Genomic DNA, 26,344 nt, shown 5'->3' on the forward strand with positions numbered 1-26,344 from the left:
AACGTAGATAGAAAAAAAATAACCTCCCACAGCTAATAGATACATAAACCTCTTTTAGCTAAAAGTATATTTTGCAATTCGGAAGAGACTTTTACCCAAGGATCTCCAGTTATTTTACAGAGGCTAAATTAATTCAATCTCACCCCATTATCATCATCAGTATTATTGCCAATGGGATAGGTGCCTTTCACTCCCAGGCCACTGGCTGAAGCCATTCCTAGATGGTAGCGACAGAAAGCTGTTGCCATCTGATAGCAGTTGATGCCTATGGGAAATGCATTTAAAGAATCCAGCTTAGATGCTAGTGTCCACACTGTAAGAACCCTTGCTGGAAGGCTCAGAAAGGCGATGGAGTCTGAGTTCTTCCACTCCTTGAGTGAGGGCAGGTTGAGGTGCCTTGACAGTATAATGGGGTGGGGGAATCCTGTATTCCTTCAGTCTGAAGGATAAATACGGACTGGGATTCTCAAAAAAGCCTAAGTGGGTTAGATGCCCAAATACCATTTGATTTCAGGTCTCCGCATCTCAAGTCAGCACCTTTCATCAGCACTGAATTCCCAGGATAGCTGTTGCTGTGTTTTGAAAGTTCAGTGATTGGCTAAGCATCATTGGCTGATCCCAACTTCTCTGGGCTGGAAACAGAACTAGGTTTCTTGTGTGATATTCTCTACGCTCCTGCACGGATTTGTGCCAGGAACACCCCACAAACAACTAAATTAGCTGTTACCACTCTAGAAAGAGATCTTGGAGTAACCATGGATAGTTCTCTGAAAACTTCAGCTCAATGCACAGCAGCTGTCAAAAAGGCTAGCAGAATGTTTAGGAACTATTACAAAAGGAATAGGAAATAAGACAGAAAATATCACAATGCCACTATATAAATCCATGGTGCACCCACACCTTGAATAGTGTGTCCAGTTCCAGTTGCTCCATCTCAAAAAGGATAGAGTGGAACTGAAGACCATTCAGAGAAGGGTAACAAAGCTGATGAAGAGTATGGAACGATTTCCGCATGAGGAGAGACTGAAAAGATTAGGGCGATTCAGGCTAGAAAAGAGATGATGAAGGTGAAAGATGAGAACAGTCTATAAAATCATGACTGGTGTGGAAATAGTGAATAGGGAAGTGTTATCTACCCTGCCCCACAAAACCAAACGCAGGGGTCACGTGATGAAATTAATAGGCAGCAAACAAGAGGAAGCATTTTTTTCACACAACACACAATTAACTGGTGGAACTCGTTGCCATGGGATGTGATGGCCAAAGTAGAACTCGGTTCAAAAAGAACTAGATACATTCATAGAGGATAGGCCCATCAATGGCTATTCGCCAAGATGGTCAGGGATACAACCCCTCGCTCAGGTAATCCTAAATCTCTGAATGCCAGAAGAGGAAGACAGGGGTGGATCACTCCAACTGGCCTGTTCTGTAAACTCCCCCTGAAGCTCTGGTACTGGCCACTAGTTGAGAAAGAATATTGGGCTAGATGGAGCATTGGTCTGACCCAGTATGGCCGTTTTTATGTGCTTAAACAGGCTGCATTTCCTTGGGTATCCCAAACTAGGTAGCATGAGGGGGTGAAGATTCACAGAAAAAAAGTGAATCATATTGTTTCAATCTTCAGGAAAAATATAGTTTGACCTCGGGGCAAACTTCCAGCCTGGACGTTTATCTTACCTGCACTGGGTCAGCCCATCCCTAGACAAGAACTCAATAATGTTTCCACAATGCCATGAATCGATTTGTCCCACTGAGGTACAACCAACACAGTGTCCATAGGAAGTGGAGCAATTGCAATATGACTGGTTAGGAACCTTGCAGGTCTATCTGAGGGTGGCATTTGCCCTCAGAGTGACTGTCCAAGTGGACAGACCAAACCTGCCCACCATGAGCTATTAATTTAACAGGGACAAAACAGCGAGGCTATCATCACTTTCCAACAGAATAATGATAAAGAGATGACAGGTACCGTTGACAGTCAGAGACACCTCCCGTTCGCCAGCGCCCACCCGCGGAACCACTGCTCGGCAAACGTATTTCCCCGCATCCTCCTGGCGGACACTTTTTAATGTTAAAGTGTTCTCGTTGCTCAGGACCTGAAAGAGAGGAAAGGCATGTTTTAAAGAAGGGCAATGCAAATTTGTCCAGAAACGTTAATGTGTTCTGAAAAACCAGAGAAACATTTACAGTCCCGTGCTCAGGGTTTCAGCCCCAATGCTACAGGTTTGTTATAAATGTAATCCTGTTCATTAGAGCTGGGTGGGAAATGGCTTTCCCATCTTATGTATATTTTTGAGAGTTCAAAATTTGTTCTTATCCCAAATCAGAACAAAAAGTTGAAGTCTCAAAACTTTTCATGAACCAAAGAACTGAATTTTTCTTCAGATCAAGTCAATCAAAATGTTTTGTTTAGATCATTTCAAAATATTTTCTTTCGATTTATACCTTTTCCCCCCAACTTTTTTCAGTCTAATTAGCTTAAATTTTGAAATAAAAAGTCATTTCCAGACTTGAATTTTTTCTTTAGAAAATGTCAAAACAAAATGTTTTGACAATTTTGAAACTCTTTTTCCAGAAATGTTTTGTCAGGAGATTCATTGAAATTGACCCCGTTTCACAAACAGTTTTGGTTTCAAAGTGTGGGTATTTTTCAATGAACAAATGTTTTGTTGAAACATTTTGGATCAGCACTAATGCTAATATAGTGTAACTCTCTGTTCCCCTCTAGCGACTGGACCATATACAGCATATATACATATACAGACTCTGTTACTGCCTCCCAGCAAAGAGGCTAGTCATTGGTTCATTCAAAGAATAATTCTAAAAAGAATGTTATTTTTTAAAAGTTTTCAAGCCCAAAGGCTTGGGTGCTGCACAGAAATGATAACTAGAACCAGTTGCCAGAAAAAGAGAAAAATAATACCAAGCACACACAATTTCTTAATGGTGTGGGAAATGTCTTCCCATTTTTTAAAATTAGATTTTTTTTTTAAGTTTGAACTTTCAAAATTTGAAACTTTCCATTAGCTCTAGAGTTGGTGAAGACACGGGTGCGGGGGGGGGGGGGAGGGAATGTTATGCACATATTTTGTTTAATTTGTTCCCCATTTTATCCTAAAATTTAATAATTCAAAATGGTCATCATTTCAAAATCTGAAACATGTCCACTAATTTTAAGAATGACTAAATCTAGGAAAATTTGCAAAGAGCTAATCACTCAATAATTAGTGCAAGACTCAGAAAGTCTTTGCAACCCACCCACCCACACTATGTGATCCCTACAAAACACAAATTGACAAAGTTTCAGAGTAGTAGCCGTGTTAGTCTGTATTCACAAAAAGAAAAGGAGTACTTGTGGCACCTTAGAGACTAACAAATTTATTTGAGCATAAGCATAAGAGACTCCCCACTGTATTTTCCACTGAATGCATCTGATGAAGTGAGCTGTAGCTCACGAAAGCTTATGCTCAAATAAATTTGTTAGTCTCTGAGGTGCCACAAGTACTCCTTTTCTTTTTGTAAATTAACAAAGCAATCAGGTCTGCAATGTCGACTAGAAAGATGCCACACGTGAACTTTGGGGAGCATTAGAGCGGAGTGCATTCCTGAATGGCAGGCCCTTGGCTGTGAACAGCCAACCTCCCATCCCTTTGAGAGTAAAGTCAGCCCTGATGCCTTGAAGCAGTTGGCCTTACAGGTATTTTGCCACAATACTATTCAAAGCTTGATATAAATGTAACCCAAGATAACAGTGTGTGGCTCCGTGTCCCCCTCTAGTGGCTGGGCCATGGATAGCAGACCACTAGTCTGCTACTGTCTCTCAACTCAGACACTAGTGTTTCAGCTCATGCTTTTAGATCTTGAACTCCTGTGTTCCATCCCACAAATGACCTGAGCATGGGTGTCATCTCATAAGGATGACTTCACTAGTCTAGCAGAGGCTTGTTGTTCATCCATTGCTATCCTAGCGTTTTGTCATTGGCTGACCAACAAGCACAGGTGACAGCTGGCCGGTACAGCCTCAGTGAGCTCCAACAAACCAAGGGCCAGGCCCTCTAACAGTAGGCTCACTGACTGCAATATAGTGCCAACGAGAACCACCAGACATAACAGATGGCTTAGCTGCGTCAAAGGCATGCCAGCCGGAGGACTTCATGCAACCAGTGTGTGCTTGGCTTGTGGCAAGGCACGTGTACAAAGCATGCAGTGCCACACCTCTGTGCCTGCCCAAACTCGGAGCCGGTAGGAGCAGCATGTATGAGCACAGTAGGTATTAGCTGTTCAGACAATCTGCACTCTCAGTACTTGACTAGAAACATTTGCTGCTTGACGTGGAAATGTTACTGCATGAACTGCACTCTTGGGAAGTGGAGGTCCCACATGTGTGGAGAAGCATCTATTCCCCTGATGATGTGAGAGCAAACAAGTAGATGTAATTATGTTTTATATTCTCTGTATGATCTGTAACTCCTATTAGTACTAATGCAAGGTGAGGCCAGTGTGCCGAGGAGAGAGCAGACCCCAGCGTGCGTTGTGCTTGCTTTGCTGGCCAAGCTAATGACCTTAGAATGTGCCCCTTTCCGTCACATCATAGGGACACTTTAATACTCTGGAAGCTAGGAAGGAGGGAAATCAAATGAGGTCATTGATGCATTTGCCGAGATGCAGTCACAGAACTTTTCACCCAAGGATCTCAAAACACTTTCCAAACACTGACTCAGCCTGATGGCATGCTATAGTGAGGGATTATTACCTATATTTTGCAAATCTTGAAACTGGGACACCACGAGATAACGTCAATGGCAGAGCTTGGAAAAGAACCCAGGAGCCTTGATTCCCAGGCCCTGTTCTAATCACTAGCTTGCACTGTCTCCCTAATTAAACAGGGCCACACTCTCAGATCTTGGGGGCAAAGTGGGGCTGCCAATGAGCCCCCTATTCCAAACCCCAGGGTCAGAGGAAGAGCAGCATCGCATGCTATCAGTTACGTGCAAGCTGTTGTTTTGAGATCCTCTTTCCTGGCAACTTGGGGTTTGCATCAGCCTGCTGTCTTTGACTCTTCCCCAGAAACATGCTGAAAGCTGGAACGTTCGACGCACTGCCCTACTGCCCCATCGGTGCAATTAGCAGGTTTATTAAAACTTGAAAAGTGCTGAAGCAAAGCGGGCTGATGCAGGCAGTCAGCAAAATCCCAGCACTTGCAGCATTTAGAAATGTGATGAGTCTAAACCAAATAGTGGCTTTTGGAGTCAAGTATTTCTAATTACCTGTGGAGGCAGCTCATGCCAATGGCTAATTTCCCACCTATACAACCGAATCTGTCATGGTGGGCAGGTTGCCAAAGGGGACTGGAGACAATTTTCCTCAGTAGCTGGGCGGGACCTCCCCAAATGGGCCAGAGAGATGCGGTGCCTGTTCTGTTCTCCCTGCCGACAGTCAGCTCTTACAGTTGCCAACTCTGTCCACATATCTATTCAGGGGACACGATCATAGGGCCTAATCACATCAGCCACACTATCAGAGGCTCGTTCACCTGCGCATCTACCAATGTGATATATGCCATCATGTGCCAGCAATGCCCCTCTGCCATGTACATTGGCCAAACTGGACAGTCTCTACGTAAAAGAATGAATGGACACAAATCAGACGTCAAGAATTATAACATTCAAAAACCAGTCGGAGAACACTTCAATCTCTCTGGTCAGTTGATTACAGACCTAAAAGTGGCAATTCTTCAACAAAAAAACTTCAAAAACAGACTCCAACAAGAGACTGCTGAATTGGAATTAATTTGCAAACTGGACACCATTAATGTAGGCTGGGAATAAAGACTGGGAATGGATGTGTCATTACACAAAGTAAAACTATTTCCCCACCCCCTTACTGTTCCTCACATGTTCTTGTCAACTGCTGGAAATGGCCCACCTTGATCATCACTACAAAAGGTTTTTTTCCTCTCCTGCTGGTAATAGCTCACCTTACCTGATAACTCTCAGTGTGTATGGTAACACCCATTGTTTATGTTCTCTGTGTACATAAAATCTCCCCTCTGTATTTTCCACTGAATGCATCCCATGAAGTGAGCTGTAGCTCACGAAAGCTTATGCTCAAATAAATTTGTTAGTCTCTAAGGTGCCACAAGTACTCCTGTTCTTTTTGCGGATACAGACGAACACGGCTGCTACTTTGAAACCTCTTAGAGTTTGTTTCTTTTTGCCATTTTGGTGCGTTTGCTTTGTGGGCACATCCAGCACATCAGTTATTGCCACTGCTATGGGTCTGATCTTGCAGCCAGTTCCTCCAGTCGTTCTGGGAATTTAGGCAGATGCTTAGCAAAACACTTCACGCCCCTAGCAGCGGTTATACATTCAGTGAAGGGATGCCATTTTAAACTGCCGTGTTTCAGGAACGGCCCAGATCAGACTAGTCTTCTTTAAAATCCCTGTCTGGGTGTGAGGTTTCTATGAGATTCAGCAGCATGTGTGAAAGCTGTGAAAGGTCTCTATCCCTCATCAGCGTGTCCATTGGTTGCACATACCCAGATCGGTCTAGGTGCTTGGGTAGGGCAGAAGTTGACCACTTCACACCTGATTCTGAAAGTCTTACGAATAGCCTACCTTGCTTGTCACCATGAAAGGTTTTCCTCCTTCCCCCCCCCCCCTCCCCCGCTGCTGGTGATGGCTTATCTTAAGTGATCACTCTCCTTACAGTGTGTATGATAAACCCATTGTTTCATGTTCTCTGTGTGTGTGTATATAAATCTCCCCTCTGTTTTTTCCACCAAATGCATCCGATGAAGTGAGCTGTAGCTCACGAAAGCTTATGCTCTAATAAATTTGTTAGTCTCTAAGGTGCCACAAGTACTCCTTTTCTTTTTGAGGCTGAGAGTACTCACTATGACCCCAGTGAGCCGTGGGGAAATTCTGATCCCAAAGTTTGGGTGGGACATGAACACAGAAATTGCTCAGCTGCATCAGGCCAAAGGTTCATCTAGCCCTGTGTCCTGTCTCTGACAGTGACCAGACCCAGCTGCTTCAAAGGAAAGAGTAAAAGCCTTGCAGCAGATGATGTGGGATAACCTGCCCTCTGTAAATGTCACATCCTGGCCCCTAACAGTTAGAGGCCTGAAGCATGAGATTTAGTATCTCTTCCCAAACTCTGCTTTAATTGTTCTAAAGCTGGATGGTCTTCCTCGAATGTGTATGTCCAATCCCGCTTTGAACCTTGCTGAATTCCTGGCTTCAGTGATAACAACTGATTTCTCAGTTTGGGGGAGGAACTGAAACTTTTTTAAAAAAAATCAGTTTGATTTGAACTGAAACTGAATTTTTTTGTTCGACTTGAAATGGTCTTTTTTTTGGCTTTTCGTTGAAAAACACCAGAAAATAACCCAAAATTCAACCTCCCCTTTTTATTAAATAAAGCTCAATTTTGAAATGAAATTTTGAAATGGCTGAATCAAATCATTTAAACTTTTTCCAGTCTTATTTTTTGGCCCAAATGATTTGCCAGTATCGACCCACATTCACTAACCGTTGTGGTGACACAAAAATGCCGTTTTCGGCCAATTTACTGTTCACTGAAAAAAAATTGCCTGGCTCTAACCCTGTGGCAGAGTGTTCCACAGTCCAATCACACATTGTGTGAAAAAGTGTTTCCTTTCATCAGCTGGCTGGCTCCGCATGAGGGCCCTGTCAACACTTCAAATCCCTTCACATGCAGCTCCATACACCAGCCAGCAATCCCCTCTGTCAAACCCATCAATGCTTCACTCCTCTGTCCCCTCCAAATTCCATCAATTCCTCCAGGTCAAATCCCTCAGCTCCCTCTGCTCTCCGTCCCACAAATCCATCCATCCCCTTTGACAAATCCATCAAACCCCCCGTCCCTGCTGCAAATCCCTCAGCTCCCCCCCGAGCTCGCCCTGTACTGGCCTCTTTCTGACTTCCCCCTTTTCCCTTCATCTCTCTGCCAGGCTCCAATCTCCTCTCCTGGATTTCCTGCCCCCTTTCTCCGGTACCTCTCCCCCTGAGCTTCGGGAGAGACTGTGGATCTCCTTCCTTCTGCTCCCAAGGTACCGCAAGCCACGGGGCAGATTCCCTCCTGAAGCTCAGCCTTGCTGGAGGGAAGCATCCATTTCCCTGCTTTGCCTGCTGTTGGCCAGCTGCTAGCTTGTGCTGTGTGGCTGTAGTGCAGGTAGGGTGGGGTGGGGTAGAGGAGATGGCACTGGGAACTGCTGCTCTCCTCGCCTTGCTCTCCTCACCTGCCCCCTACAGGGCTGAGAGTTTGTGTGTGTGGCGGGGGGGGGGGGGACACTGTCGTCCCCCTGACTGCAAGCTGGGGGGGGGGGGGGGAAATGCTCCCCCATCCCAGCTCTCCCATAGTCAGCCCCACGCTCATGAGTCAGGGTTGCAAGGAAAGGTGCTTGACCGGCAGCTCTGGAGTCCGGAGTCCTCCAGCCACACAAGGGATAGAGCACGGGCAGCAGCAGCGAAAGCTTCTCTGCCCCACAGGTGTGCTGGACCGCCCAGCTCCTGATCTCGCTGCTGTTCACCACGCCCCAGCCCCCCACAACCCTGCTAAAATTCACCAGAGGGATCCTGGTCTGGTGGGCCCAGTTAGTGCCATCAGCGTGGGCTCTGCTCTGGTGAACCCTAGGAACTCTGCTGAAATCTCCGCTCCTAAGGCAGCTTGGCCTGCCAGCCTCCTCCTCTATGCCCCTCCATCACCAGCTGACAAAGGGAGGATTCAGGTGTCGCTGCTTGGGAAACAGAGGCACGGCGTCTGGCTGAGAGGCTTCCTAAACTTCACTGGAGCGGAACCCCAGTTTGACGGTCCATTGGACTCACTCTGCTGAATCTTATGGTCCTGGGGAAGCTGGGATCAACAGGGATTTGTGTGTGAACATGAGGGTCTGGCTGGTGGTCGTAGCCAAGGAGGCAGGTGGGTCAGTGTGGCAGGGGATCCAGGGGTGTGGGGAACTGGGCCAACTAGGCACCGGAGGGGCTCGATACAGAGCAAGCCATGAGGCTTTGGTTCCATATTTCAGTGCAGGTGCTGGGAGCCGGCTGCCCGTCCGAAGAAGCATCACATGTCAGCTCCCCTTGCAGTAAAGGGAAGCAGTTCTGACAAATAACGCTAGTGTCTGTATTAGTTTAAACCAGCCTGAGGTGATGTCTAGAGCTGTGTGGGCCTTGGAATGCTCCACACCTGCCATTCGTTATCAAGGGGGAACCAAAGAAAAGGGGAGACTGCACGTATGTGCTGCCGGACCAAGCCGTCTGTAACTCCTCCTGCCTCCTAATACACGGAACAGATTTACTGCTGTCTTCCTCAGCCTGGCAGCTAAGGGTTGCAAATTGATAGCAAAAGGATTTAAACCCCTCTCTAACTGCAAATCTCAGTCCACTCTCAGCTACAGAGTTTCTACCTAGGTGCTGTGTAATCCAGAACAGAAAGACCCCCCGTGCCCTAAACAGGCTCAGACAGACCTGTACAGATCTCGGGCAGAATTACATGCTGATGCATGTTGGATTCTAAGCAGTTTTGAAAATCTGCCCATCATGTAGGTGTCTAGGTGGGAGTGGAGATCTTTTGAAAATCTGGCCTTTTGTTTATAGCAGGAGTGGTGGTGCCTGCTCTAATTAAGGCCGTATAATGGTCTATAACTTTTCCATTGCGTATAACTTCCTGAAACTATTATCTTACAGGGTTATATCCGCCACGCATGGTCATGCACAGATAGATAGTGCATCTACATAGATGCTTCTTCCATAAAGTTTGTTCTCTAAATGACCTGTTTACCCCTTACATTACCCATTTAGAAGATAAAGAAAAAAAATCAAGCATATTAAGGTTTTTTCCTATGTTCTAATAATGATAAATAATAATAATATCCGCTTCAGATAAGAATACTGCCTAGTGATTATTGACTGACTGAGGTTTTTCAGCTGTGACTCAAGCCATCAAGTCTTGCAAGCTTGTCATGGCTTTCCAGAAAATGGCTTTGTTGTGGTCCTTATTGGCTGAATAAACACCCCAATGTATGCTGAGTGTGGACCTCCACCTGGTGACCAAAGCACTGCAGATACACATGCCATTTTCCCTCTGGTGCACTGGTAGCTTGCTGGCAATGGAGTGGAGGAGAAGTGTCCCATGATGGGTCTTTAATAGCCCAGGACAGCCTACCTCGCAGTCTTTATGCACACCTTGGGCTGGTGTAAATCAGTGTTACTCCATTGACATCCATGAAGCTGGTTTACACCCACTCTATACCTGGCCCATGGCTTTTTTGTGTGCTCTCAGAACTGTTTTACCAGCAGATGCAGTGTTCCATCTGCAGTGGTAAGGGGTCATAGGGACACAGGCATTGCCAGCATAGATCAGACCCAAAGCCCATCTAGTCAAGCGTCCTGTCTCTGAAAGTGGCCAAGAGGAGAAGCTTCAGAGGAAGGCGTAAGAACCCCACAGTAGCAGATGTGGGATAATCTTCCCCTGCCCAGAGCCCCATCCTGATCTCTATTAGCCAGAGATCTGCTGACGCCCAGAAGGATGAGGTTTAATATCCCTCTCTGAATTTGCTGTCGTCAATTGCTCTGGATATTCTTGACAGCCGTACCAGAGAGTGGGACTCCGCACTCTTGTTTCTATCCCCACCTGTGCCGATGGCTCTGTTTGACCTTAGCCACATTGCATGCAGCCACATTTCCAGAAGAGGCACTTCTGCTTTTGGGAGTCTCTCTTTCCAGGTGCCCAGATCGAGCCTCTCTGGGACTAATTTTCAGAGACATGAGCACAAATCCACAAAGCCAGCTGAAGTCAACAGAAGATGCAAGTGCTCAGCACCTTGGGGGAGGTGGGGGGGAAACTGTGGCACTAGCATGCGTTTGCTGCCATCTCATTGCTCACTCTGCTGCTGTGTGCTACCCCCTCCTCCACCCTGTCTTGTTTATTTAGATTGTAAGCTCTGTGGGGGCGGGGGCCATCTACTGCTCTCTGTGTGCGCAGCACCCAAAATAATGGGCCCTTGGTTGGCCCTTAGGCACAGCCATAATAAACATGATTAACAGCAATAATAATTTGAGCTGGGCACCCCAAACCAACGATCACCTTTGAAAAAGTAAAAAGAAAAGGAGTACTTGTGGCACCTTAGAGACTAACAAATTTATTAGAGCATAAGCTTTTGTGAGCTACAGCTCACTTCATCGGATGCTGTAGCTCACGAAAGCTTATGCTCTAATAAATTTGTTAGTCTCTAAGGTGCCACAAGTACTCCTTTTCTTTTTGCGAATATAGATTAACACGGCTGCTACTCTGAAACCTTTGAAAAAGTGGCTTTCATATCTTTCTGCTTCTTCTTTAGCTTCACTGCATCAGTCTTCCCAGCTGCGAAGCAAGGATAACAATCCCTACAACCTCCACAGTCTGGATCAGCCGTGATTAGAGTTCATGCAGCATGTTTAACTTTTTACACTTGGACAGATCCTAACTTTCAGACCTCCAGCTGACAAAGCAAGATTTTGGCTGGAGTCAGGACTTCAGTGTTTGACCCTTAATCTGAAAGCTTCTTATCCTTGATTATGAGAAATTCAGAGATCCCAAGGTCAGAAGGGACCATTGTGATCATCTAGTCTGACCTCCTCCACAACACAGGCCAGAGAACGGCACCAGAATATTTCTTGTTTGAACAAGAGCAGATCTTTTAGAAAAAAACATCCAATCCTATTGTGAAAATTGCCAGGCCCTTGGTGAGTTGTTCCCAAGATACAAAGGGGTAAATGAATTCAACTCAAGATTCCCTTGTGCATCTGGTAATCATCTAGAAATCCTCAAATGAGCAGTTTTAAACAACACTCAAGCAGCTGAACATCTTTTCTCCCTTAAATGCCAGGGGTGAAAATCCTGCAGTCAATGGCCAATCCTCCATTGACTTCAATGGGGCCTGGATTTCACTGTAGAACGGGAGGGTCTCTGAGTTGATGGGTCCGGAGAGTCTGTAGCATGATTAGCAGTGGGAGAACCCAGCACTCCTTCACAGACTTGTCCTCCCAGAGGAGAAGCTATCCTTGCTGGCTTCTGCAAACACTCGGGCTGACCACACTGGAGGCTATTCGGGCTGAGCCTGTAGTCCTTCAGTCCTCCAGCATAGAGCGTTGGGCAGTGCTGGGCAAACAGTGGGCGCTCAGGTTTTACTGGCATGCCCACAGAGCAAGAGGAAGCACAGACCTCCGACGACACTGGGGTGTGAATGGTTCCTCTGGAAGCCAAAATGTGGGAAAGCCTGTGTGGAACATAGTTAACTTGCGGGCTGAGCTGCCAATGGAGGTTGGCAAATTCCCAGGCTGCTACCAGGTCTTTTCTGTGTGGAGTTTCCCAGCATTTCTCCAGCCAGGTTGGCAGGTCCCTGCTCGCTGACTGGTGTGTGTGGGGGTGATTCCAGCAACTTGGTTAATGGCTTAGAAAATGGAGTAGGCAAAGCTGGGCTGTGCAGAGCTGGGATGACCTGGGAGCACCTTGTAGCAGGTGTTCAGATGAGTGCTGTGAGGTGAATGAGGTTCATAGGGCTTGAAGCCAGACGGGGCCATTCTGACCATCCAGCCTGATCACCACCGAATTTCACTCAGCTGCTCATGCCTGCAGTCCATAGGCCTGGCTGAGCTAGAGCATCCCATTGAAAGAGCTGTTCCTCAAATGCCACCACACCAGCTTGTGAAATCTCAGCACCGCCCTCAGGGGTCTGTTACCTAGAGCAGACAGAGGGATTTTCTTTGTTCATGTGGTTCACTCCACTTCCCTGTGTCCCTGGCTGGAAGATGCCCCCTGTATGGAACCACACAGCTGGAAGGTGATGGTTACTGCCCATTGACACGCTATATGAGGTTTCAGGGCTTGAAAGCCGGACACAGCAGGGGAGTAATAGAATTATAGGACCGGAAGGGACCTCCAGAGGTCATCTAGCCCAGTCCCCTGCACTCATGGCAGGACTAAGTATTATAGCCAGCAATCACTGGACAAGAGGTGGAGGAGGGAGAAAGGTATTTCTTAGTCTTAAATTACATCTGCTCTGAGGCTCCTTCTGAAATCCAGAGAGAGAGAGAGAGACAGCCACTGTGCTAGCTACCTGAGTGTGGAGGTGGCCATATGGCCAAATGACTCCCCACTATTAAAGGCCTAGAGATTTCACTCTTACCTAGGACAGAACAATCAAGAAAAACAGCCAGGGCTTCAATCCCCTTCCATAAGTTTGGGGAGCTACATCACATCACGATGGGCTCCATCATTGCCTCCATCATCTGGTCTGGATTTACTGCATTGTCCAGAGTCCAGGGTTAAGCATCAGTTCATAGCTTTGAAGCATCAGCCCCCTAGAGGCTTAGCCATGGCTTTCCAGGCGTTGGAAGGAGTGATCGCAATGTTAAATACAAAAAGAAAAGAAGTACTTGTGGCACCTTAGAGACTAACAAATTTATTAGAGCATAAGCTTTCGTGAGCTACAGCTCACTTCACGAAAGCTTATGCTCTAATAAATTTGTTAGTCTCTAAGGTGCCACAAGTACTCCTTTTCTTTTTGTGAATACAGACTAACACGGCTGCTACTCTGAAACCAATGTTAAATACGTAGATGATTTATAAAGTGCTACCTGCCAGCAAGAGGTTAACTGCAGTTTTGGCCTCTGTTTAACCCAGAGGCTGCTCATAATGTGACTCAATTCTGCTTCTATTAGGGCTACTATATGAAGATCTCCTGTGAGCAAGAAAACGTGCAAGTGCTGAGTGCACCATGGAAATCAGTGCTTGCAGCTTCTTGCCCTGGTCACTCAGACTTGATAGGGCCAGTTATATAAACCAACCACCTTGTCTTCTGCTAATGCTGTGGAGTTCTCCCCGTCTTTTCTTTTAAGTGGATTGATTTTCCTGCAGTCTGGTTGCTATGGGATCAGATGGGCACATGAGCCAATGGAGCTATGAGGTCTGGATGCTGGAGTGGTGTGGACTCTCTGGCATGACTTCATAGGCCTATGCTCACAGCTCTTCCTTGTAATCTAGTGACTCCAGTCTGGGAACCATATAATCCCCCAACCAGTTAGACCATCTGGTTAGGGGAGCGCAGAATGCACTGTGTATACAAGCAAGAGAGCAGCATCCCTTGTGGACTCTGCACCTGGGAAAGGTGTCATGGTCCAGCAGCGACCTGAGTTACTGCAAAGGGACATCCCAATCCATCTGCCCTCATCCTAAAATGGCACTAGCTACTCCCCCACAAGAAGGAGGATTCATAGACTTATAGAAGGGTGGGGACAGGAGAATGGAGGGCAGAAGGGAAATGGGGATTTCCCTGAAGGGACTGAGCAGAGGAATCCTCAGGACCACTTGGAGCACAGTGAGGGAGAACCCATGCTTCACAGGTTGCACCATGCTTTGCCTATGTTTTGCCGTGCATGCATCCCACTCTTCAGACTGCTCCAGAAGAACTTGTTGGAAAGCAGCCAGAGGTGACTCTCAGCATGGTGAGATGTCAGTGGCCCAGGGAGCATTGAAGCAGGGCCAAGAGGAGCAGAAGAGCATTGGAGATAGCTGGGAATTTAGCCAGGTGGGCTAGAGGAATACGTATGTACCCCACATACGCACTCTCACATGGAAAGGGCTGGAAGAGCAGCCAGAAGGTTTGGTGAAGCACAAGAGCAGGATCAGGAGGTCCAATATTGAATCAAGTTCAGGGTCTTGGTCCTTAATCTTTAAGGTGCTCAATGGCCTGGGTCCAGTGTGTATTTCAGATTGTCTACAGCTCCAGCATGAAGTCTGTAGTCAACAATTCTAATCGCATATCACAGTGGAACTTTTTACAATAAAGGTAAAACTCGTCTGTGCAGGAGACAGAACTTTTTGAGGGGTGGTCTGAGACTGGCATGATGTCCCATAGGAACTAAGGACCATCACAAACCTCACCACCCTTCATTGCAAGGGCAAGGTGCACTTTTCTGACCTGCCTTATTCTCACAGGTCCAGAGAGCAGCATGAACATTTATTCAAAAAATACGTAAATAAACCAGATAAACAGTCCATCCCCCAGAGAGGTTGTGATGGAAATAGACTCTCAGAAGGCATGTGATTTGCCCAAGATCACACACTAGGTCAGTGGCAGAGACAGGCACAGAACCCAATTCTCCCGAATCCCAGGCCAAGGACATGTCCATTCGCCTAGCATGACCCTCCAGGGCTCACCCCTGATTCAGAACATAGTGCAGCAAGACCTGGGTGACTGAGATTCTTACCACGCCCGAGCCCCGCTTCATCCAGACGATGGTCAGTGATGGGTTCCCAGTCCAAGCGCAGCTGAACACTGCATCTGACCCCAGGTCGACAAGGAGGGACTGCGGTTCTGTTGCCATCCTGGGACCAACTGTGCATAGGAGACAAGCAGAGAAGGTGACTGTGTGGAGAAACAGAGTCAGATCCACTGACCAGGACTATCCCCAGCCTGATGAATGACAGACCAAAGGTTCAACCAATCAGAAGCTCCTGGGCCAAAGGGGCTATCAGGATGATGCAGACCCCTGAGCTTCCACCATCTCCCCACTCCTTGAAGCATGCTCTGTTTTCAGACTCATAGTAATGTAGGGCTTTAAAGAATCTCAAGAGGTCCGCAGGTCCAGCCCCCTGTGCAGAAACAGGACCAAGTAAACCTAGACTGTCCTGTGCAACCTGTTCTTAAACACCTCCAATGATGGGGATTCCACAACCTTCCTTGGAAGCCTGTTCCAAAACTTAACTATAGTTATAATTAGAAAGTTTTCCCTTGTTTCTAACCTAAATCTCCCTTGCTGCACATTACGCCCCTTACTTCTTTTCCTACCTTCAGCAGACCCGAAGAACAATTGATCGCCGTCCTCTTTATAGCAGCCCTTCACATAGTTGAAGACTTATCCAGTCCCCTCCCCCCCAGTCATCTTTTCTTCTGATGAAACATGCCCCGTTTTTTAACCTTTCCGAGGTCAGGTTTTCAAAACCTTTGATCAGTTTTCTTGCTCTCCTCTGAACTCTCCAGTTTATTCACATCTTACTTAAAAGTGTGGGGCCCAGAGCTGGACCCAATACTCCAGCTGAGGCCTCGCCAGTGCCGAGCAGAGGACGACAATTACTTCCTGTGTCTTACATACGACACTCCTGCTAATACACCCTATTAGCCTTTTTTGCAACTGTACCACAGCTTCCCTTCACTAGGCCAATAACCCTGTCAAAGAATGAAGTTAGGTTAGTTTGGCAGGATTTGATCTTGACAAATCCATGCTGGCTATTCCTTACAAACACCTCAAGGTGATTACAAATGGATGGTTAATAGTTTTTCTTAGGCTACATCTACACGAGAGACCTTAAGCGGCACAGCTTTACTGATGCAGCTGCACTGCTGCCAGATCTCTTGTGTAACTGCTCCGTGCCAACGGGAGAAAGCTCTCCCGTCATCATGATTAAACCATCCCCAAAGAGACGCTCTCCCACCGACATAGCAGTGTGTACACTACCACTTATGCCAGCAAAAGCTATGTTGCTCAGGGGTGTGTTTTGTTCAGGGTGTGTTTTTTCACACCTCCTGAGCAACATAAGTTTTGTCAACATGAGTGGTAGTGCAGGCATGGCCTAAGTAGATTTCCAGGTATCAAAGTTAAGCTGATTGGGCTAGAATTCTCTGAGCATGATCAATAAATACATCTCTCTGACAAGCCAAGAGAGCCAGGACTAGAAACCTGGTTCTACAGCCCCAGGAAAGAGGGCTCTGCCTGTAGCCCATGGAACAGGATCCACTGGGTCCATTAATTTAGAGGTAAGAAAATAATCTGCACGGTCAACAATTCAGTGCAGTATTAACAAAACCCTTAATAGCTAAATCACCAAGGAAGCCCTGTTGTCTCTGACTCCAGGCTGCGATTGCCAAGGCTGTCTAGCAGATTGGGATTTCCAATTCCCATTATTTTTAGGCAACTTTGAAAGTCCCAGAACTGGTTGCAAAATTAACCAATGCAGGGGTGCGCTTTGGAGCCAATTTTAAGCTGTTCCTTTGGGGCTGGTCTGTGTTCCTGAGGATGCAGAAGCAGAGAAGAACTTACAGTAGACATCCACCGTCCTGCTGATGTTGGTACTGCCCAAAGCATTGGTCACCTCACAGGATACTGGCTCCAAGAAGAAGGTGTGGTCCACAATGGTCTCATAGGAGTCGCCCGATGCTTCCTTTATAACTTGACCTTTTTTTGCCCATCTGTAGAATAAAAAAATAGCAGGGCTGTCTTATTCTGGCAGATCTCATAGAGAGACAAGGTGGGTGAGGTGAGATCTTTCATTGGACCAACTTCTGTTGGGGAGAGAAAGAGACAAGCATTGGAACTGCACGGAACTCTTCTTCAGGTCTCCTGAGTTATGTGTAGCTAGTAAGCTTGTCTCTTTCACCAACAGAAACTGGTCCAATAAAAGATTTTACCTCATCCACTTGTCTCTCATATTAGAGACCAACATGGCTACAACAACACTGCAAACAACAATGGGAAATCTCATAGAGAAAGTTTCAGTTCCTCTACCCCCAGTCATGGCTTCTGATCAATAAGAAGAGCTGACCTTTATAGGACATTTTTCATGTCACAAGATCCCAAAAGCCGGTACAACAGAATGCTTCTCTCAGCACTTAAATGCAACTGTCCCAAAGACTGTAGCAGCTGTTGCATTATGTAACAATTTAAGAGAGGAAGGTGTGAAGAATTTGGTATCCAGTTTAAATGGCTGAAGGAATTTTAGGTAGCAGAATAGGCCATGCTTTCTGTGGTGAAAGCCAGAGGAACGACACCAGCGATGGAACTGGGATTCTAATTTCCTGAGTCAGGATATCAGGGTTAACACACATAAAGGTCCACAGAATCTTGAATGCTCACAAGTGGTCAGGACATTGGTTGTATTTAGACTTGAAAGATTCAAACTTTTATCAGTAAATGTTGGTGAACATATCGTTCACTGCACGCACCCAGACCGACGGAGAAATATTTCCATTGATAATACTCAAAATGTACAGACAGGCAAAGAAGGAAACATGCTGCATGAAAACCTATTTGAGTTGGATTTAAGGATATTTACTTTGCATGTTTTCATGTGACGTTGCCAGTTGTGTTTTAATAGTCTTAGAGCTTTAACTTTTTGAATCTCAACGTCTACTGTCATTAAATAACTAGCCTTACCCTTCTATCGTCTGACTTCTCATAATTCTCCTCAGCTACGAACATTTAAAATAGACAGAAATGAAGAAAGATGCTTAAAGTTAAACACTGACATTATCCATCGAAATGATAAACATCAATCGAAAATGGAATTCTGCCAAGCCTGATTGTATTTTACATCTGGGAGGAGGCACCCCCGAGATCCCACTGTCCCCTAGCACCAGGCTGGGGTATTGAATCTGGACGGACAGAGAGGGGTAAGGGATCCCAACCTCCGCTCCCTGCTGAGACACCAACTCATGTCCTGGGATTTCCTTAGAAGTGTCTCATGCTGTACCGCTCTGGATAAATCTGTATAGCATGTGAAAGCCAATAGCAATGACAGACACAATCTGCATCTGACTATCCAAAGGGCTGCTCATTCAGGGCATAGGCCAAAACCCACTGAAATGAGTGGAAAGACTCCGACTGATTGCAACGGTCTTGGGATCGCTCTGCTATTGACAAAGCCAGCCTGGATTTTGTACCATACATGTAATACAGGTGGGGCCCACGAGGACGTGCACTAGGTCTTATTGTTTAACCGTCTGGCTACCGTTAAGCCTTCGCGCTCCAGCGACGCCGCTGAGTATCACAGCCCCTACGTTTCTGCTAATGACAATGGGCTGCCAACAGGTGCAATGGAAAACCCGGCAGCAATGGATACGATTGATGGAGAACCCCTCCTCCCAAGCACAGAACTGTCCGAGTCCAACAAAGATGTTAAGGAGTTTGCATCCTCAGCTGAGTCTGTGTCTGTTACCAGGGCTGCAGGTTGCAGCAGGGGACAACAGCCCTGGCTGCTGCCTATTCTCAAAGCAATTCCCGCAGGCAAGAGTGGGCAGCCCACACCTCCCTCCCCTCTCTGGATTCACGGGGCTCCCCTGCATTTTCAGCTATGGAGCTGAGGGCCTGTCTGCAGTAGGGATTTTTGCACCAACATGGTTACAACCCCCCTCACCTCCCCAACATAAATATGCTGTACTGGTACAGAGCAGGACTTGCACTACTGTGATTTGCCCTGGTTTCAAACCAGCGCTGTGCACCGAGTCCTAAGGTGGACATGTCTAAGCAGGATGTAGACTGGTGTGTCGGGAGAAAAATCCAGATCAGTGGCTAGTGACTGAAGACCTTAGCTGTTGGTTGCTTGCTGCTTGTGTCTCACTATTGCAATACAGAACGCCCTTTTGCAGAAGAACATCCTGTGTTCGGACATGATCATACTCAGCATGTAAGACACCCTAAGGGCTGAGTAGTGCAGATGTTAAAATATCAGCCTTGCTTTGGGGACCTGGGCTGAAGCCCTGATGAGGTCATGACTGGGATCATGAATTTGAGGATTTCATCCTAGTCCTTAACAAGACATTTTTCTGTACCACAAAACTGCAACACAAGTGAACACCTCTGCTTAAAGGGATTGACTGTAACAAGGAGGCTGCAGATCAGGCCTGAGGGGGTGCACAACAGGAATGGCAGGGGAGATCCAGGCCAGGATTGAGGTATCTTGGCAGATCTGGGGGACAGGGAGGAAACTTGTTCAGAGCTGCACCTGCTTCCAGGAAGAGCCATTAGTCTCTAGCTTTCAACAGCACCACACTGACCCTTCATTCCTTGCCAAAAGGAATGCATCCCAGTCCATCGTCTGCTGTCCCATACTCACTGTGCAGTTCACTCATTACTGCCTGCCACAGGTGCTGATTTAAACCATTCGTGAGTTGCTCTGCGTCCCAGCAAACATCTCGGCGCTCCTTTATTGGGGCAGACTCCTCTGGGGAAGGTTTGCAGTGAGAAACACCTTTCACTTGGATGCAAACGGCTTCAAATTTGCAAACACTGAAGAGTCAGCTGCTAACCAATCTCTGGGGGATTGGACCATCTGTACTATGGGCTCCTGCAAAGTCAGCCTGTAAGGTTCATGCCTCTGTTAACTGAATCCAGCCTGCGTTAGCTGAACCTTTCTGTCTCCAAAATTAATTTAAGATAGCAAAGGTTTTCAAGGCACCCAGCACTATGGCATAGAAGCACCTATTAGAATTCATAGATTCACAGATACTAAGGTCAGAAGGGACAATTCTGATCACCTAGTCTGACCTCCTGCACAGCGCAGGCCACAGAATCTCACCCACCCACTCCTACGAAAAACCTCACCTATGTCTGAGCTATTGAAGTCCTCAAATCATGGTTTAAAGACTTCAAGGAGCAGAGAAGCCTCCCTCAAGTCACCCATGCCCCATGCTACAGAGGAAGGCGAAAAACCTCCAGGGCCTCTCCAATCTGCCCTGGAGGAAAATTCCTTCCCGACCCCAAATATGGCGATCAGCTAAACCCTGAGCATATGGGCAAGATTCACCAGCCAGATACTACAGAAAATTCTTTCCTGGGTAACTCAGATCCCATCCAATATCCCATCTCAGGGGATTAGGCCTATTTACCCTGAATATTTAAAGATCAATTAATTACCAAAATCACATTATCCCATCATACCATCTCCTCCATAAACTTATCGAGTAGAATCTTAAAGCCAGATAGATCTTTTGCCCCCACTGCTTCCCTTGGAAGGCTATTCCAAAACTTCACTCCTCTGATGGTTAGAAACCTTCATTTAATTTCAAGTCTAAACTTCCTGGTGGCCAGCTTATACCCATTTGTTCTTGTGTCCACATTGATGCTGAGCTTAAATAATTCCTCTCCCTCTCCTGTATTTATCCCTCTGATATATTTATAGAGAGCAATCATATCTCCCCTCAACCTTCTTTTAGTTAGGCTAAACAAGCCAAGCTCCTTAAGTCTCCTTTCATAAGACAAGTTTCAGAGTAGCAGCCGTGTTAGTCTGTATTCGCAAAAAGAAAAGGAGTACTTGTGGCACCTTAGAGACTAACAAATTTATTAGAGCATAAGCTTTCGTGAGCTTTGAAGTGAGCTGTAGCTCACGAAAGCTTATGCTCTAATAAATTTGTTAGTCTCTAAGGTGCCACAAGTACTCCTTTTCTTTTTTCATAAGACAAGTTTTCCATTCCTCGGATCATCCTAGTAGCCCTTCTCTGTTCCTGCTCCAGTTTGAATTCATCCTTTTTAAACATGGGAGACCAGAACTGCACACAGTATTCTAGGTGAAGTCTCACCAGTGCCTTGTATAATGGTACTAAAACCTCCTTATCCCTACTGGAAATGCCTCTCCTGATGCATCCCAAAACCGCATTAGCTTTCTTCACAGCCATATCACATTGGCAGCTCATAGTCATCCTATGATCAACCAATACTCCAAGGTCCTTCTCCTCTTCCGTTACTTCTAATTGATGCATCCCCAACTTATAACTAAAATTCTTGTTATTAATCCCTAAATGCATAACCTTACACTTCTCACTATTAAATGTCATCCTATTACTATTACTCCAGTTTACAAGGTCATCCAGATCCTCCTGTATAATATCCCGATCCTTCTCCGAATTGGCAATACCTCCCAGCTTTGTATCATCTGCAAACTTTATTAGCACACTCCCACTTTTTGTGCCAAGGTCAGTAATAAAAAGATTAAATAAGATTGGTCCCAAAACCGATCCCTGAGGAACTCCACTGGTAACCTCCCTCCAACCTGACAGTTCGCCTTTCAGTAGGACCCGTTGCAGTCTCCCCTTTAACCAATTCCTTATCCACCTTTTGATGTTCATATTGATCCCCATCTTCTCCAATTTAACTAATAATTCCCCATGTGGCACAGTATCAAATGCCTTACTGAAATCTAGGTAAATTAAATCCATTGCGTTTCCTTTATCTAAAAAATCTGTTACTTTTTCAAAAAAGGAGATTAGGTTGGTTTGGCACGATCTACCTTTTGTAAAACCATGTTGTATTTTGTCCCATTTACCATTGACTTCAATGTCCTTAACTAATTTCTCCTTCAAAAATTTTTCCAGGACCTTGCATACTACAGATGTCAAACTAACTTTGTTAGACAAGTGGGTGTGTGTGCAGCAGTATGTGTGCTTTTGGCATACTGTAATGCACAAACCATCAGGGCCACAGGTGAACTGAGTTTGGTGGTCTCAGTTTTGTAATCTCGAGTAAATATTTGCCCATAGTGCATTACCAGAGCAGACCTGGCAGTCTGCAGGCATGAGATGCACCAGCATGTTACAGAGAAGGACTGGGGGGCACTGGAAGAGGTTTTTGCCAGAGCTGGAGCAGCAGAGGTTGGTATGCAAGTCAAGGAATGCAGTGCATTGGCAGAGCTGGACTGGAATAGGGAGGGACGTGACACATCAGGAATGCGGTGCATTGGCAGAGCTCGGGGAGTCGGGGGGATGTTTGTGCAATGCCTGCCAATCAATGCGATCAGTCTTTCAATATCAAAAACACTAACCCTCCCCAGCTCATCCCTCCCTTTTTTTTTTTGATTAAAGGGAACTTTATCCCTTTAAGGCAGCTGAAATAACATTACACTGAAAAGCCAAGCTGGCATTTGCTACACTGCAACATGCAAATTTTCTTTGCGGACAAGCTGTCAACTCAGCACTTGAATTAAGCTGCTGTTTGCCAAACAATGAGCAAGTGTGACCTAATAGGGCACCATCTGGCAACCTGCCATTCTGGGGCTGTTGGGAAAGTGAGTGGAGGAAGGGGGCGGGGGAGCCTGTCAGGGTGTCTGAAACTCCAGCTGCTCTTCAGTGGCAGGGAAAGTAATAAACACTCCAAAACAAAAAGTTAAATCAAAGGCAGTGACAATCCTCTGATGAGTCTCAATTCTCATCATCTCTGGGGGACCCATCTCATCCACTCAGACAGGGGAGGGAGGGTCAGGTCCTGCTGCCCCCTGGATGAAGTAAAGATGCCTTCTCCCTGTGTCCCAACCCAGGTGCCGGTAAATAGCAGTACCATGACCAGCCCCACTCTCCTCGAACAGCTGAGTGTGCGATCACCTGAAATTCTGCAACAGCTTCTGTACTAGGAGCCTGTGCTTGTGGCGGGGCAGTTGATCTTCCCTCCCAAGTCCTCTCCCCTTCCACCTCTCTGCTGTCCCCCCACCACTCCATTCGAGTCCTTCTCTTGGGGGTTGTCGTCTTTGCCTCCTCTCTTTCTTTCTGTCCTCCCAACCAGGCTGGCCAAAGCTTGTCCCTTCTTCCTCGCTGGCATTTCTAGCATCTGCAGCTCCCTGTCCCCACAGCTCAGACCCAGACAGTGACATTATAACAGCAACAATGGATCATACAGCAAGTCGAGGGCAGACATAGAACCGGACTCTGCTCTGAGCACTAGGAGCATCCCCGATATTTCAGACCACATCGCTGCCATGGCCAGGCAGCTCAGAAAGACAGCTGCGCCCTCCCCCACGGTGCTCTCTGGGAGCTGCAGTGGAGTGCCCACAGCTCCAGTGGAAGTCAGTGGGAGCCGCAGGGTCTCAGCACCTTGGAGGGCCCGGCCTGAGTGGGAATGAAACGAGAACCTGAGATGAATTTCTGAGTGTTACAGCCCTGGAGGAGCTCCCCTCCAGGACGCTCACCAGGATGCTGAACTGGACTCAAGTGTTGGGTCCCAGGTGGTCTTGGCTTGTGGGGGCTGGGCAGGCTTTAGGTCCTGTCTGTGAGCCTCCAGGTGCAGACCCTTTGTCTGACACCCCTCCTGGCAGTGGAGACCCCCTAGTGCTGACTCCCCAGCTGCTCTGGCATGCTCCAGAGTTCCAATGAAGTTGGGGACCCTCTGGTTTGCTGTTTCCCTCTTTGGGGGCTTTGTGACAGTGTAAGCGAGTAAGACACACTTTGCAAGAAACACACACACTTTACACACAGATAAAGCACATGAGAGATACAGCTCTCTGGAAAAATAAACACCTGCACGTGAGACTCTGCCTCAGTTTCCTCCCTCCTCCTGAAAGCCCTGTGGAGCTTAGTGTCTTCCAGAGTTCTGGCCTCTTGTGCGCACCACTCTCCTCTTTCCCAGTCTTGTTTCTGGTTCTGCTCAAGCACACACAGATGCCCTCTTGCTTATAAGCAGAGTTTTGGTCATGAGTCCCAGTGGGGGGGCAGACCTCATCCCCCAGCCGTCAGTCATTTACACAACCTGATTAGTTTGGGGGGTAGGGGTGGAGCCAAAAAGAGACATTACCAGTTAATATCCTTCCAGGGGGTCCCCATTGTCCTGAAGAGGCAAGATTCTTCAATTGTTAATGTCTGTCCCATCCAGGGCCACACATCCTGGGGCCTGACCCTGTCCCCTTAACACAAGCTGTATGATGCAAGGAGACAGTGGAAGACAACCACAAGAGCATGAATGTACAGAATTCATACAATCCAGGTAGAATTCACAAGCTCATATGGACGAATCCCGGAACATCAACCTGGGATTGGGTGTATCTTGCACTGGCAGCCCGCTCAGCAGAGAGGGGGTCACATGGCCTTCACTCCTGTGGGGTCTTTTACTGGGTAGGGACGGGAGATGTTTTGGCAGAATTGCTGTAGGAGAGTCCACGGACCACCTGTGCATTGTTAAGTGAACCTCACTGAACCAGGATGGATGACCTAGGAGGTTTCACACACCATCTGATGACACAAGCATTTTGAAAGAGTTATTAGCGGTACAAATGTGAGCCTATTTGTATGCACTTACTTGTTCTTCTACCTCATTTATCTTCGTGCCTCTAACAGATGCTGACTGGACACTTGAGTTTCTCTGCCCTGCTGGGTTAGGGGTTTTTCAAATCAACTTCCCCCCTCCCTCCTTCACTAATTAATCAAGTGACTTTGCTTTTATTTCTGCGGCTGTGTTTAGGGTATTAATGAGCAAAGCCCCTCATCTCTTTAGGATGAAATCAGTTCCTCGCTAGATAAGGAAGAAGAATACCAGCCCTTCACTCTACTAGAGACTCACCATCTTCCTCAACATCTCAACATGCTGGAGAATCATTAATTAATTAACACAAGTCACTATTATCTGCAATGCTCTACCGCGGGGGAAACTGCAGCTGGAGAAGACAAGTGGCTTACCAAAGGTCATACAGCAAGTCACTGCCAGCACTGGGAATAGAGCCCACAAGGCCTGACTCTCATTCCCCTGTGCTAACCATTATACTACACCCCCACTTGATACCACCAAGGGGTTCAGAAGAGTCACAGATCAGGCCTCCCTGCCTCCCACCTCTCCAGTTGTTGCCCACCTCTCTCTTTTTAAAGCTCCTGGAGCACCCCATCCATTCTTGTTGCCCTGACTCCCTTTCCCCTCTCTGGATTCTCTGTAACCACAGCTTCTGCTTTATCCACTCCACTGAGCCTGCTCTTACCAAGGTCACTAAAGTCATCCCCAAGGGTCTCTTTTCCCTTCTCATCCTCCTTGGCCTCTACAACATGTTCAGAACAGCCAGTTACTCCACCCTTCCTGAGTCTCTCCCCCCGGGTATCTACATCTCTATGCTGGACTACCTCTCCAGCTGCTCCTCAGGGGTTGCTGTTCCACGTTCCATTGGACACTGGCTATTTTCTGTGTGTTTAGGGGTGCGGGATGGAGAAGACAGGGGAGGAAGGGGAAGTTGAATGACCTCGTATCCACTGAAGCGCATTTTGATGGCTAAACCTGGGGGCAAGTCCTTGAAACCCACCCAACAGGCTCAGCTCTTTTAGAAAATTTGCCACTTATTTTGGTGCCAGATGGGGGCTGAGCTCCTCTGCAAATCTCCCCTACAGTCTCCTTCTATCCTGCTATTCTCTTATACTTTCATGCCGCTTTCCTTCCATTATATACTCCTTCTCCCCACCTTCCCTTCAACCTGGGGAAGGGGATAACAGGTGAAGAGCTGGAAGCCATACAATGAAAAACCTAGCTTAATTAATTCCTCTCCGTGCAATTAAAAACCTGTGGGGGCCGAATGCCTAATTGTTCAGGAAGTCCCATGTTTGATTATTAAGTTAGATGAAAGCATTTCATGAGGACTAAGTAACTGGCAGGCATCGAATTTCACTGCTAGGCTGCATCCCCCCTACAATGCATCTCTGCAAGCCTAGGAAGAAAGGACCCTTGAATCCACCCAACTATTACATTGTAATTACACTGTAAAGAAAGTGCCAATAGACTGAGAGGAGGTGTACTGAGAGATCTAGCTCTGACCAAGAAGGGATTAATGGTGA

At 46.8% G+C, this 26,344-nt stretch overlaps 1 protein-coding gene across 2 annotated transcripts in view; it reads right to left on the reverse strand.

Moving 5' to 3' along the window:
• The window catches only part of KIRREL3 (kirre like nephrin family adhesion molecule 3), a 760,787-nt gene that overhangs the window by 78,403 nt on the left and 656,040 nt on the right, over positions 1-26,344 (reverse strand). For both annotated transcript variants that reach the window (XM_038380572.2, XM_038380570.2), the window contains exons 8-10: positions 17,103-17,251; positions 15,273-15,400; positions 1,970-2,096 (exon numbers count right to left, since the gene is read on the reverse strand). In XM_038380572.2, coding sequence (XP_038236500.1) covers positions 1,970-2,096; positions 15,273-15,400; positions 17,103-17,251 — 404 coding nt within the window. The remainder of the gene's footprint in view (positions 1-1,969; positions 2,097-15,272; positions 15,401-17,102; positions 17,252-26,344) is intronic.

Source organism: Dermochelys coriacea, chromosome 22 (genome assembly GCF_009764565.3).
Source record: "Dermochelys coriacea isolate rDerCor1 chromosome 22, rDerCor1.pri.v4, whole genome shotgun sequence".
Lineage (NCBI taxonomy): Eukaryota > Metazoa > Chordata > Testudines > Dermochelyidae > Dermochelys > Dermochelys coriacea.